Here is a 13,164-nt window from a genome sequence, read left to right as displayed (position 1 = left end):
AATTATGTCCTTACAAAGAAATTTATAGCCCTCTTCAATCCAAGACCGTCCGGAAGTCTATTTAACGGCCTTATCTCCTCTTTTATGGCCTCCTGGGGCAGTTCATCCATACAGGCCATAGTTCTCACGGCCTATGACATTTTCTGTCTTCTAAGGATCTTTCATCTACCACTCCAGTCCTTACCTGATTGCCCAGCACGGCGGTGGCACAAGCTGTGGACACCTCTTTGGGCCCAAACCACACTGAGGCGATGCGGGAGGGCAAGCCCAGGATGAATACCTGGGCCACGGAGCACAGGCACTGGCCCAACATGGTGACCCAGAAGAGATGCTGCTGCACACTGCCGCACTTGATCCAGGCACCCAGGCAGTTGAGGCCGGAGCCCAGCAGGGCGGTGAGCCGCAGGCCTCTGGTGTCCAGCAGCCAGGTGGCCGGGAAGATGAGGGGCACGTAGGCCAGCATGTACACCATGGACAGCCAGTCGATGCGCACCAAGGTGACACCGTAGAAGCCCCCGAAGACGTTGCTGATGATGCTGTACTGGATCCACTGAAAGGCGTTTACCAGCGAGTACAGGCTGAAGATCAGGAGCACCACGAAGCGCTGCGGGGAGAGCGCCGTCCGGGGCAGCGGGGTGCTCTCCGCCCCCGGGGTCTCCGCTCCCGCGCCCGCAGGCAGCAGCCGGGCCTGGGTCTCCTCTTCTGGAGCCAGCGGAGTCTGAGGCCCGCCCAGAATTCCCGAGGCGGCAGCGAGGCTGTCCCGGGGGCCCCCGTTCACCGGGAAGGTGCCCGCTTTGGGCCCGTTCTGCGGCTCCACGCTCTCCTTCCCAGCGGGCGCGCCCCTCGGCAACGGGAGGTATCCTTTCGCGAGCGGGTGTCCGGGCGCCACCGCCGCCCCCTCCTCATCGTCTGGCCGCGCCATATCCCTGGCTCCCGGGCGCCACCTCGCTCCCCCGCCCCACTCCCCGACTCCGCTCCCCGGGTCCACAGCCCGCGGTCCTCCTGGGACCCCACCTCCACCCCCTCGGCCCACCGCTCCTTCCCCGGTAGCGCGCGCCACGAACCGCAATCCGCGCTGCCGCGTGAACAGGTGAAGGTGTCCTCCCCGGCACCGCGCAGCAGTCACCCCTTGTCTGGTCCCGCCCCTAGAGTCGCGCGTCCCGCATGACGACGGCCCTCCGGCCAGTCAGCGCACACCTTTGCCCGGCGCGAGAGCCAATCGGGGAGCTGCCGGGCGCGAACTGAGGGAGGCGGGGGAGGAAAGCGGGCTGGGAGCATTTGCTGACGTTTCCCTGCCCGGAAGAATGCGTGGCCCGGGGTCCCTTGCACCTGAGGGTGGGCGGGAGGTGGCCCCGCGGGTTGTGTTGCTGGAAGAAGGGGTCTCGATCCAGACCCCAAGAGAGGATTTTTGGGTCTACCGCAGGGAAGAATTGGAGGCGAGTCACAAGGCGCAGTAAAGGAAGCAAGTTTATTGGCATCTACTCCGTTACAGAGTCGCAAGTCCTCAGACTGCAAGAGGAGGAATTCCCGTCCTTCCGTAGTGTCACTACTTAGAGGCAACTGTGAGGTGCTGTGATTAAACGTGGAATGTGCTGATGTGCCCACTAAAGGTAGGGGCTGTTGGTGCACTAATGACCATTAATCCTTCAACCTAAGCCTGCGCATTGACGTTGTCTCTGAGTAGAGGGCTGGGTCGGGCTCAGTGGCCACTTCTGTAATCTCAGCACTATGGAAGGCCGGACAGGAGGCTCCCTTGAGCCCAGGAGTTCGAGACTAGCCTGGGCAACATACTGAGATGCCATCTATTTGGGAAAAAAAAAAAAAAAAAAAACCCAGCCAGGCGTGGTGATGCATGCCTGTAGTCCCAGCTACTCGGGAGGCTGAGGCAGGAGAATTACGTGAACCTGGGAGGCGGAGGTTGCAGTGAGCTGAGATAGCAACACACTGCCCTCCAGCCTGGGTGACAGAGTGAGACCTTGTCAAAAAAAAAAAAAAAAATTAGGACATCTGGACATTTCACAGACTTGGTGGGAGAAGTCCTGTATGGTCATAAATATTGTGTAATTATAATTGCTGGTCAGCTTAGAATGCGGCTATTTTCAGACTTTTAGCATTAACCTTATAGGTGTCCTGTGAGTGCCTAGTTATTCACTTTAATATGCAGTCGCTCTGGCTGTGTTTTATTAAACCAGATGCCTGGTAAGCAGTGGCTTCTCTAACAAGTGGGCAGCTTGGAACTGGGAACGAGAGAGCCACCGAAACAGAATGAGGGAGACAAAGAAGTGGGCATCACCCTCAGCTCCACAAGGGCTTCCCAAGGTCGCTGTACCGTACGCAGGCCCAGGACGAATTTTATTCTTGCCCCAGCATCGTTGTCCATCTCAGTGAGACCCTGGCTTTAGGGCAGACAGGACCACGTTTCATAAATTCATACTGTCCCAGCAGAGGAATAATGCCAGAAAGCGTTCCAGTACAACCAGAGAGAGAATCCATGAGAAATCTGCCCTTGTGAAGTTGGAATCCCCTCAACCTCACCCCACTGACTTGAATGAAGTGACTGAGACGGGCTGTGATGGAGCAGATCTGTTTGCTCGAGCTTCTCCCTTGGACCAACACATGTAGTTAATAGTTATTGGACATGCACATTCAGTGGGTCCAGTGGGTTCCAGGTACCAAACTTGTGTTGAATGGTATGTGCCAGACACTGTCTTGAGATCTGGGGAACAAAAAAATAAAAATGAGACATCCAGAGCACAGTAGCCTTGCGGTCTTCCTGGACTAGAGAAAATTCAGCCCTTCTGCTTCTTAGGAAGCTTTGTTCGGGAAAAGAAAAAAGAAAGAAAGAAAGAAAGAAAGAGACCCCAAAGAATTTGTTATTAAATTGAAGTTGAAACTAGGTGTATATAGTACAAGAGTTCTTACCATGCATGCATTTAATCTTAAAAAGTGCTGATATCTAGAACCCTAAAACCCTGCACTTTTTTATTGCCTCTTACATTATTATTTTGGTCATGTATGAAATATTTCAGGCATCTCTCGGTACAGGTGAAATGCTACATGTTCTAAACTAAGGAATAAGTGCATTATAATGTCTTCCTTGGCCAAACTGTATAAATTGCCACCCCCGACCCCCGCCCCGCCAACATCCCTTCCCTGCTTTTTTTCTTTCTTTCCTAGTGCTTACCTTCACCTAAAATGTCCTATATTTTTACTTATTTTTTTCTAGTTATCTTCCTTCCTTCCTTCCTTCCTTCCTTCCTTCCTTCCTTCCTTCCTTCCTTCCTTCCTTCCTTTTCTTTCTTTCGTCTTGCTCTGTCACCCAGGCTGAAGTACAGTGATGTGATCTCGGCTCATTACAACCTCCGCTCACTGCAGCCTCTGCCTCCCAGGTGCAAGTGATTCTTCTGCCTCAGCCTCCCGAGTAGCTGGAATTAAAGGCCTGCACCATCATGCCTGTCTAATTTTTGTATTTTTTTTAGTAGAGATGGGGTTTCACCACATTGGCCAGGCTGGTCTTGAACTCCTGACCTCGTGATCCGCCCGCCTTGGCCTCCCAAAGTGCTGGGATTACAGGCCCGAGCCACCATACCCGGCCTCTTTCTCTCTCTCTCTCTCTCTCTCTCTCTCTCTCTCTCTTCTCGGCTGACCACCAAGCCTGAGTGCTTTTTGTATTTTTTGTAGAGATGGGGTTTTGCCACATTGCTCAGATTGGTCTCAAGTGATCAGCTCACTTTGGCCTCCCAAAGTGCTAGGATTACAGGCATGAGCCATTGTGCCAGTCCTTTTTCCGGTTATTTTCTCCCTGTCCACTAGAATGTGAGTTCCATAAGGGCAGAGCTGAAAGTTTTGTTGCTTTTTGCTACCGCTACTATTTTTCAAGAATTTGTAACCAGTGTACTTTGTGCGAGTACCTAGCACATAGTAGGTGTTCAATAAATATTTACTGAGTACAGCTAATGAGCACTGAATTACCGTGAATATTTTAAATAATTACTTCCTTTGTAAAGAAATGTATTTCATCTCTCCTCCCAACTGCTGCTGCATTGTCATCATGGACACCAGCCATGTGCAGCCTGTCTAGCTGACCAGGGTCATCACGGTCCTGGGCAGAACCAGCTCTCAGGGACAGTACACGCAGGAATTTGTGGACGACACAAGCCACTCCATCATCCACAGTTTAAAAGGCTCCGTGCGCAAGGGCTGTGTGCTCACCCTGTTGGAGTCAGAGCAAGAGGCCTGGAGGTTGCACTGAGCTTGGCTGCTCACTGGGTCTTGAATATTGGGTTCGACCACTTGGTCCATGAGAGTGCTGTGCCATGACCTGCTCCTTTATTTATTTTTTGCCAGCCACACAGGAATTGAGATATGCATTTAAATAAAGTGTTTGTGTTCCAAATTAAAAAGAAAAGAGAAAGAGAGAGAGAAAGAGAGAAAGAAAGAAAGAGAGAGAGAGAGAAAGAGAGAGAGAGGGAGGAAGGAAGGAAGGAAAAAAGGAGGGAGGAGAGAAGGAAGGAAATCTTTTTTTTTCTTATTTTTTATTTATTTATTTTTTTGACACGGAGTTTCGCTCTTGTCACCCAGGCTGGAGTGCAGTGACATGATCTCAGCTCACTGCAACCTCTGTCTCCTGGGTTCAAGTGATTCTCTCTCCTTAGCCTCCCAAGTAGCTGGGATTACAGATGCCCACCACCATGTGCAATCTATTTCTTAAAAAAAAAAATATCTTGGCCGGGCGCGGTGGCTCACACCTGTAATCCCAGCACGTTGGGAGGCTGAGGCAGGTGGATCATGAGGTCAGGAGTTCGAGACCATCCTGGCTAACGTGGTGAAACGCCGTCTCTACTAAAAATACAAAAAATTAGCCAGGTGTGGGGGTGGGTGCCTGTAATCCCAGCTATTTGGGAGGCTGAGACAGAATAGTGACTTGAACCTGGGAGGCAGAGCTTGCAGTGAGCTGAGATTGCACCACTGCACTCCAGCCTGGGTGACAGAGCGCGACTCCGTCTCAAAAAAAAAAAAAAAAAAAAAAAGTCTTGCAAACTTCCAGAAGGAAGGGAAGGAGGAGGGAAATATCTTTCTTTCTCTTTTTCTTTCTTTCTTTTTTTTGACAGAGTTTTGCTCTTGGAGTCCAGGCTGGAGTGCAATGGCGAAATCTCAGCTCACTGCAACCTCTGCCTCCAGGGTTCAAGTGATTCTCCTGCCTCAGCCTCCCAAGTAGCTGGGATTACAGGTGCCCGCCACCACACCCGGCTAATTTTTGTATTTTTAGTAGAGACAGGGTTTCTCCATGCTGGTCAGGCTGGTCTCAAACTCCCAACCTCAGGTGATCCACCTGCCTCAGCCTCCCAAAGTGCTGGAGTTACAGGCGTGAGCCACCGTGACCGGCCGCCATTCTAATTTCTTAATCTTGTCTTCTTTCTCTGGCTTCAGTGGTAGATACTTATTAACCAGTTTAAACATGAGTCATAATTTATATCAAATGTTTGGATGTATAACATAGAATGAACCTTAATCTCTGTCAAAAAAGATACTGCTGGGAGCATCCTTTGGCTAGGAGTCAAGATGAGATTGAGCTACTTTATGGGTGTGGAATGCCAAGTTAGAGAGATCTGAATAAGTAAGACTTCAGCAATATGAGACCTGGACAGCATCCAGGAGCCAAGGTCCAAGATGCTAATAGGAGTGATGTAGCTGTCCCTGAACAAAGGTTTCCCACAGTTTACGAGCCTCAGAGGTTAAGATACAAACCAGAACAATGCTATTGGATATGCAATCCGTAATGTTTCATGGGGAGGTGGGTAGATTTGGGCAGCCTTGCCTTCAGTTTACTCCTGCTAGCACCAGACTTGGTCCACCTGAGCAGCAGAGGCTATATGGTTCTATTCTGTGAAAAGACCAAGTTGGAAATGGAGGAGTAGAGGAGAAGGCTGGAAATCAGAATTCTCCCACATGTATTCTTCCCTCCATTGAGACATTTTATTTGTATGTATTTATTTATTCCTAAAAAAAAAAAAAAAAAGTCCCAAGATTTTTTCTCCTATGTTTTTGTCTTGTTTCTTCTCGGTCCATGATGCCAGTTGAGGTCATCAGTACAGCAAAACCAAACTGGTGAGATGGCAACAAATTATTCTGTCACTTTTCTAATTTTTTTTTTTTTGAGACGGAGTCTTGCTCTTGGCACCCAGTCTGGAGTGCAATGGCAAGGTCTTGGCTCACTGCAACCTTCGCCTCCCGGGTTCAAGAGATTCTCCTGCCTCAGACTCCCGAGTAGCTGGGATTATGGTGCCCACACCATGCTCAGCTAATTTTTGTATTTTTAGTAGATATGGGGTTTCACCGTGTTGGCCAGGCTGGTCTCGAACTCCTGACTTCAAGTGATCTGCAGGCCTCGGCCTCCCAAAGTGCTGAGATTACAAGTGTGAGCCACTGCGCCCGGCCCAGTTTTCTAGATCTTTGAATTGCACATCAAATCTGAAGCTGATCACTCCACACTTGTTTAACCTGCCTATGAGGTTCACAACAATTTTCCCAGCTCTGAGATCATCAATGACTTTTAATTCACCAATATAACTATGCTTCATCATCGCAGTTAGAAACCAGACCATGACTTTGGAACATGACCTGATAAGAACCTGGCATTTGGGTATCTTTTTGGCATTCATGCACACCATTATGGTGGCACAGAAAGATGATGGAAACTATTTGTACGTTTTTGTGTAAAGCTACTAGAGATTTAATTCTGCAACAGCAGAGCTTCCTGCCCTAAAACATCTCTGAGGATTTGCTAAGGCAGATCCTGCCTTTCATGTCTGCTTAAAATTTACCTGTCGCGTTTAAATATAACCAATGTCAAATCACAACTAAATTTTCCATGTTACATCTGGTTCTTATTCCTTTGGGCATTATTTAATTTATCACATTAGCTAGTTGACATGTTGGCTTTAAAGATCATGAGATTCAGGCTGGCCAAGGTGGCTAACAGCTGTAATCCCAGCACTTTGGGAGGCCGAGGCTGATGGATCACCTGAGGTCAGGAGTTCAACACCAGCCTGACCAACATGGTGAACCCCTGTCTCTACTAAAAATACAAAATTAGCCACCCAGTACTAGCAATTTTAAAACTGTCACTTTCTTTTACAATTTTTAATTGCTTAATTTGAATGGATTGAAACGTACTATCTCTCTTCAACCCCACTTCCCATATCCAGAATTGATCCAGGTTTTTAGAGCCTAAAGGCTTAATTTGGGGACGGAGGTGTTATTTAAGAAACTAACATCAAAATTAAAATTTTAAATGAGGTTGGGTGTGGTGGCTTACGCCTGTAATCCCAGCACTTTGGAAGACCGGGGCAGGTGCATTGCTTGAGCTCAGGAGTTCAAGACCAACCTGGGCAATGTGGCGAAACCCCTTCCCTACCAAAAAAATACAGAATTTAGCTGGGTGTGGTGGCACATACCTGTAGTCCTAGCTACCTGAGAGTCTGAGGTGGGAGGATCGCTTGAGCCCAGGAGGTCAAGGCTACAATAGGCTGAGATCACGCCACTGAGATCACGCTACTCCATCCTAGGTAACAGAGTGAGGCCTTATCTTTAAAAAAAAAAAAAAAAAAAGAAAAGAGGTAGAGAGAGATACAAGCCTTCAGAGACCCTCATACTAACTTAATGGTAAATCTGCCTCTGCTCACCCCTCCCACCTGTAGGAACTAATGTCTTCATTTCCAGATTTACTCTGAAAAAACTGTGCAACTGCTTCACATGTTTCCTCTTCATTCACTACTTTGGAACTCACTGAAACTCTGATGAAAGAATTGAGTCAAAAAAAAAAAAAAATAGACCTCCTTCCCAGCCCTGGCCCCGTCCAGAGCATATACTACAAAGGAGTCTTTTTTTTTTTCTTGTATTTTAAGTTCTAGGGTACATGTGCACAACGTGCAGGTTTGTTACATATGTATACATGTGCCATGTTGGTGTGCTGCACTCCTCGTCAGCACCCATCGACTCATCATTTACATCAGGTATAACTCCCAATGCAATCCCTCCCCCTTCTCCCGTCCCCACAATAGGCCCCGGTGTGTGATGTTCTCCTTCCCGTGTCCAAGTGATCTCATTGTTCAGTTCCCACCTATGAGTGAGAACATGCGGTGTTTGGTTTTCTGTTCTTGCGATAGTTTGCTGAGAATGATGGTTTCCAGCTGCATCCATGTCCCTACAAAGGACATGAATTCATGCTTTTTTATGGATGCATTGTATTCCATGGTGTGTGTGTGCCACATTTTCTTAATCCAGCCTGTCACTGATGGACATTTGGGTTGATTCCAAGTCTTTGCTATTGTGAATAGTGCCGCAATAAACATACGTGTGCATGTGTCTTTATAGCAGCATGATTTATAATCCTCTGGGTATATACCCAGTAATGGGATGGCTGAGTCATATGGTATTTCTAGTTCTAGATCCTTGAGGAATCGCCATACTGTTTTCCACAATGGTTGAACTAGTTTATAATCCCACCAACAGTGTAAAAGTGTTCCTATTTCTCCACATCCTGTCCAGCACCTGTTGTTTCCTGACTTTTTAATGGTTGCCATTCTAACTGGTGTGAGATGGTACCTCATTGTGGTTTTGATTTGCATTTCTCTGATGGCCAGTGATGACGAGCATTTTTTCGTGTGTCTGTTGGCTGTATGAATGTCTTCTTTTGAGAAATGTCTGTTGATATCCCTTCCCCACTTTTTGATGGGGTTGTTTGTTTTTTTCTTGTAAATTTGTTTGAGTTCTTTGTAGGTTCTGGATATTAGCCCTTTGTCAGATGAGTAGATTGCAAAAATTTTCTCCCATTCTGTAGGTTGCCTGTTCACTCTGATGGTAGTTTCTTTTGCTGTGCAGAAGCTCTTTAGTTTAATTAGATCCCATTTGTCAATTATGGCTTTTGTTGCCATTGCTTTTGGTGTTTTAGACATGAAGTCCTTGCCCATGCCTATGTCCTAAATGGTATTACCTAGGTTTTCTTCTAGGGTTTTTATGGTATTAGGTCTAACATTTAAGTCTCTAATCCATCTTGAATTAATTTTCATGTAAGGAGTAAGGAAAGGATCCAGTTTCAGCTTTCTACTTATGGCTAGCCAGTTTTCCCAGCACCATTTATTAAATAGGGAATCCTTTCCCCATTTCTTGTTTTTCTCAGGTTTGTCAAAGATCAGATGGCTGTAGATGTGTGGTATTATTTCTGAGGACTCTGTTCTGTTCCATTGGTCTATATCTCTGTTTTGGTACCAGTACCATGCTGTTTTGGTTACTGCAGCCTTGTAGTATAGTTTGAAGTCAGGTAGCGTGATGCCTCCAGCTTTGTTCTTTTGACTTAGGATTGTCTTGGCAATGTGGGCTCTTTTCTGGTTCCATATGAACTTTAAAGCATTTTTTTCCAATTCTGTGAAGAAAGTCGTTGGTAGCTTGATGGGGATGGCATTGAATCTATAAATTACCTTGGTAAGTATGGCCATTTTCATGATATTGATTCTTCCTATCCATGAGCATGGTATGTTCTTCCATTTGTTTGTGTCCTCTTTCATTTCACTGAGCAGTGGTTTGTAGGTCTCCTTGAAGAGGTCCTTTACATTCCTTGTAAGTTGGATTCCTAGTTACTTTATTCTCTTTGAAGCTATTGTGAATGGGAGTTCATTCATGATTTGGCTTTCTGTTTGTCTGTTACTGGTGTATAAGAATGTTTGTGATTTTTGCACATTAATTTTGTATCCTGAAACTTTGCTGAAGTTGCTTATCAGCTTAAGGAGATTTTGGGCTGAGATGATGGGGTTTTCTAAATATACAATCATGTCATCTGCAAACAGGGACAATTTGACTTCTTCTTTTCCTAACTGAATATGCTTTATTTCTTTCTCTTGCCTGATTGCCCTAGCCAGAACTTCCAACACTATGTTGAATAGGAGTGGTGAGAGAGGGCATCCTTGTCTTGTGCCAGTTTTCAAAGGGAATGCTTCCAGTTTTTGCCCAATCAGTATGATATTGGCTGTGGGTTTGTCATAAATAGCTCTTATTATTTTGAGAAACATTCCATCAATACCGAATTTATTGAGAGTTTTTAGCATGAAGGACTGTTGAATTTTGTCAAAGGCCTTTTCTGCATCTATTGAGATAATTATGTGGTTTTTGTCTTTGGTTCTGTTTATATGCTGGATTATGTTTATTGATTTGCGTATGTTGAACCAGCCTTGCCTCCCGGGGATGAAGCCCACTTGATCATGGTGGATAAGCTTTTTGATGTGCTCCTGGATTCAGTTTGCCAGTATTTTATTGAGGATTTTTGTGTCGATGTTCATCAGAGATATTGGTGTAAAATTCTCTTTTTTTGTTGTGTCTCTGCCAGGCTTTGGTATCAGGATGATGTTGGCCTCATAAAATGAGTTAGGGAAGATTCCCTCCTTTTCTATTGATTGGAATAGTTTCAGAAGGAATGGTACCAATTCCTCTTTATACCTCTGGTAGAATTCGCCTGTGAATCCGTCTGGTCCTGGACTTTTTTTGGTTGGTAGGCTATTAATTATTACCTCAATTTCAGAGTCTGCTATTGGTCTATTCAGGGTTTTAACTTCTTCCTGATTTAGTCTTGGGAGAGTGTAAGTGTCCAGGAAATTATCCATTTCTTCTAGGTTTTCTAGTTTATTTGCATAGAGGTGTTTATAGTATTCTCTGATGGTAGTTTGTATTTCTGTGGGATCGGTGGTGATATCCCCTTTATCATTTTTTATTGCATCTATTTGATTCTTCTCTCTTTTCTTCTTTATTAGTCTTGCTAGCGGTCTATCAACTTTGTTGATCTTTTCAAAAAACCAGCTCCTGGATTCATTGATTTTTTGGAGGGTTTTTTGTGTCTCTATCTCCTTCAGTTCTGCTCTGATCTTAGTTATTTCTTGCCTTCTGCTAGCTTTTGAATGTGTTTGCTCTTGCTTCTCCAGTTCTTTTAATTGTGATGTTAGGGTGTCAATTTTAGATCTTTCCTACTTTCTCTTGTGGGCATTTAGTGCTATCAATTTCCCTCTACACACTGTTTTAAATGTGTCCCAGAGATTCTGGTATGTTGTATCTTTGTTCTCATTGGTTTCAAAGAACATCTTTATTTCTTCCTACATTTCGTTATGTACCCAGTAGTCATTCAGGAGCAAGTTGTTCAGTTTCCATGTAGTTGAGCGGTTTTGATTGAGTTTCTTAGTCCTGAGTTCTAGTTTGATTGCACTGTGGTCTGAAAGACAGTTTATTATAATTTCTGTTCTTTTACATTTGCTGAGGAGTGCTTTACTTCCAACTATGTGGTCAATTTTGGAATAAGTGCAATGTGGTGCTGAGAAGAATGTATATTCTGTTGATTTGGGGTGGAGAGTTCTGTAGATGTCTATTAGGTCTGCTTGGTGCAGAGTTGAGTTCAATTCCTGGATATCCTTGTTAACTTTCTGTCTCGTTGATCTGTCTAATGTTGACAGTGGGGTGTTGAAGTCTCCCATTATTATTGTATGGGAGTCTAAGTCTCTTTGTAAGTCTCTAAGGACTTGCTTTATGAATTTGGGTGCTCCTGTATTGGGTGCATATATATTTAGGATAGTTAGGTCTTCCTGTTGAATTGATCCCTTTACCATTATGTAATGGCCTTCTTTGTCTCTTTTGATCTTTGATGGTTTAAAGTCTGTTTTTTCAGAGACTAGGATTGCAATCCCTGCTTTTTTTTGTTCTCCATTTGCTTGGTAGATCTTCCTCCATCCCTTTATTTTGAGCCTATGTGTGTCTCTGCATGTGAGATGGGTCTCCTGAATACGGCAAACTGATGGGTCTTGACTCTTTATCCAATTTGTCAGTCCATGTCTTTTAATTGGACCATTTAGTCCTTTTACATTTAAGGTTAATATTGTTATGTGTGAACTTGATCCTGTCATTGTGGTATTAACTGGTTATTTTGCTTGTTAGTTGATGCAGTTTCTTCCTAGCATCGATGGTCTTTACATTTTGGCATGTTTTTGCAATGGCTGGTACCGGTTGTTCCTTTCCATGTTTAGTGCTTCCTACAGGGTCTCTTGTAGGGCAGGCCTGGTGGTGACAAAATCTCTAAGCATTTGCTTGTCTGTAAAGGATTTTATTTCTCCTTCACTTATGAAACTTGGTTTGGCTGGATATGAAATTCTGGGTTGAAAATTCTTTTCTTTAAGAATGTTGAATATTGGCCCCTACTCTCTTCTGGCTTGTAGAGTTTCTGCCGAGAGATCTGCTGTTAGTCTGATAGGCTTCCCTTTGTGGGTAACCCAACCTTTCTCTACAGAGGAGTCTTAAGGGGTTTGTATGCTTAGAGTTGAGAAATCAAATAGCTCCTGAAAACTGTAATTAGAGGAAATTCCATATGGAGACAGGCCACAAGGAGAACTCAAGCCCTTGTAAACCAAAAATGAAATATTCTAAGCCCCCAATTTACTAAACAGGTTCAACCTCCCAATTCCACCTCCCAAATAGCTGGGATTACAGGTGCATGCAACCATGCCCGGCAAATTTTTGTGTTTTTTGTATAGATGGGGTTTCGCCATGTTGGCCAGGCTGGTCTCAAACTCCTGACCTCAAGTGATCTGTCTGCCTCACCCTCTCGAAGTGCTGGAATTAGTGAGGCACTGCAACAGGCCTCTAAGACTTATTTCTGAAGTTTTTTTCTTCCCTGCTTCTCAGAAGCCCCTTCCTCCCTCTCTTGTTGCCTTAAAATACCTCCACCCTGGCTGGGCCCTGTTGCTTTTTTATGGGTTTTTTTTGTTTGTTTCTTTAGCCTATGTGTGCTCTTCCACCTGGGTTATACAAATGCAAAGTACATCCTAGTTCCATGCTGGGCCTTATTATTAGCAAGAACTTTCCTGAATCTCTCAAGATGTAGTGAAAGCAGGTACACGTGAACTATGTTGAACTATACTGTATTTCCTAAAAGTAAATAAATGTGTTGACTGGGAGCTATGGCTCAGGCCTGTAATCCCAGCACTTTGGAAGACTGAGCAGGAGGATAGCTTGAGCTCAGGAGTTCGAGACAAGCCTGGGTAACATAGTGAGACCCTGTCTTTACAAAAAATACAAAAATTCACGGGGCCTGGTGACACAAACCTATTCTTCCAGCTACTCGGGAGGCTGAGG

General features: G+C 45.1%; 1 protein-coding gene, 1 long non-coding RNA gene and 1 pseudogene across 3 annotated transcripts in view; 2 read left to right on the top strand and 1 right to left on the bottom strand.

The window, feature by feature from the left end:
- Window positions 1-1,147, bottom strand: part of FLVCR1 (FLVCR heme transporter 1) — a 33,291-nt gene extending 32,144 nt beyond the window's left edge. For both annotated transcript variants that reach the window (XR_004433733.1, XM_033196732.1), the window contains exon 1: window positions 185-1,147. Coding sequence is in view for 1 of the 2 variants with exons in the window: in XM_033196732.1 (XP_033052623.1) it covers window positions 185-922 (738 nt within the window). In the remaining variant the exon portion in view is untranslated. The remainder of the gene's footprint in view (window positions 1-184) is intronic.
- A 91-nt stretch (window positions 1,148-1,238) lies between these two features.
- Window positions 1,239-2,839, top strand: LOC117075216. Its single transcript, XR_004433881.1, has 2 exons — window positions 1,239-1,610; window positions 2,193-2,839. It is a non-coding gene; the product is annotated as an uncharacterized LOC117075216 (long non-coding RNA).
- A 684-nt stretch (window positions 2,840-3,523) lies between these two features.
- LOC117075215 lies at window positions 3,524-4,521 on the top strand (annotated as a pseudogene).
- The last annotated feature ends 8,643 nt before the right edge of the window (window positions 4,522-13,164 follow it).

The sequence above is a fragment of the Trachypithecus francoisi genome, unplaced genomic scaffold (genome assembly GCF_009764315.1).
Source record: "Trachypithecus francoisi isolate TF-2019V2 unplaced genomic scaffold, Tfra_2.0 Lachesis_group5, whole genome shotgun sequence".
In the NCBI taxonomy this organism is placed as follows: domain Eukaryota; kingdom Metazoa; phylum Chordata; class Mammalia; order Primates; family Cercopithecidae; genus Trachypithecus; species Trachypithecus francoisi.
Note: the sequence above shows the minus strand (reverse complement) of the source record. Positions and strands in the feature narration are given on the sequence as shown.